We start from the raw sequence: 1,241 nt of genomic DNA, 5'->3' as shown, positions 1-1,241 counted from the left end.
AAAGCAAAAAGAAAAACCTCACACTCACCCTTACCCACTCTCCTGGGTCTCCATTGCCCATTTACCCCACAAACTCCCTTCTTTTTTAAACTTCCACCCCTCTGATAGACAGAAATAGGACAACTCTGCATTTTCAGAGGCTTTAATTGCCGATTCAAAGAATGGTTATCATTATACAGAAGGTGGTAGGATGGTGGACGACGTCTTCCTAAGGGCTCCTCATGTCCCAGAAGGTCCTGCAGGCTTCCCATGTTCTCTCAGTTACATTTGCAATAGTAGGATGAGATGGAGTCATCCCAGCTTCCAAGGAGCCCTTTCTTGACCTCTGCTAGCCGTGGATAGGACCCGTTGCTGAACTTCTTGGTGACGCCATCCTTTGGCTTTTTGGACCAGACAGTCAGCTCACATCGGGTAGCCACGACCAAAGAAGAGACGCGGTTGTTGAACCTCAAGGCAATGTAAGGCACATCCTCTCCGGGCTTGACGTCCAGGTAATCCCCGACACAGCAATCTTCATAGTAGACACTGCTGTCGGCGTACATGCGGGCGCACAGCTTGTTGCCTTCATCATCTTTAACCTCAGCCGGCAAGGGGCAAACTGCCCAGGACAGGGCCACCAGCAGGGGCAGGATGTAGACACACAGGAGCTTCATGGCTGATTGTTAGCAGGAGGGAGGTGTGGGAGTCTTTATGTGCAGTGGCCTGGCAGGCGAAGGTGGATCTTGGCAACCTAAGAGCCCTCCGTCTGCGCTTTTCCCACAGGCAAACACAGGTGAAGCGAAGGTTACCTCAGGAATAATGCCACCTGGTGCAGATCATTTGGCAGAAAATGAATCCGTGAATGATTACAGCAAATATAATGCCAATATTGTGCAGAGCTTTGCGAAACACTAGACCCAGGCGTAATGCTCTGCAGCTATTGTCAGAACCACTAGGTCCCTCAGAACTGCACTTAGCTATTTATTTGCACAGTCTTACTTGGAACGCACGGCATTGCAGTACCGCATGTTCCGGTGCAAGTAATCAAACTGTGGGAGGTGTGTTTGGGGTGCCATTCAAATGAATTGCAACGCGACACACCTCTCACACTTTCTGCACCAGAACGAACAGTAGGTGCAATTGCGTGGTAATTTGCTATTAAAACACAGACATTCACACACACACATACACACTCCCAAACATTTTTAGGGGTTCATTGTGGGCTGCTTTTTGTAGCTCTGCCAATAAAATATATCCATAGT

At 48.8% G+C, this 1,241-nt stretch overlaps 1 protein-coding gene across 1 annotated transcript; it reads right to left on the bottom strand.

Annotated features, from left to right (window-relative positions):
* Positions 1–257: 257 nt before the first annotated feature.
* SYCN (syncollin) lies at positions 258–653 on the bottom strand. Its single transcript, XM_018576949.1, has one exon. It carries the CDS (start codon positions 651–653, stop codon positions 258–260), a length of 396 nt encoding a protein of 131 aa, XP_018432451.1.
* Positions 654–1,241: the final 588 nt, after the last annotated feature.

Source organism: Nanorana parkeri, unplaced genomic scaffold (genome assembly GCF_000935625.1).
Source record: "Nanorana parkeri isolate BGI_ZX_2015 unplaced genomic scaffold, ASM93562v1 scaffold80, whole genome shotgun sequence".
Classification (NCBI taxonomy): Eukaryota; Metazoa; Chordata; class Amphibia; order Anura; family Dicroglossidae; genus Nanorana; species Nanorana parkeri.
This window is presented reverse-complemented; position numbering and strand designations above follow the sequence as displayed.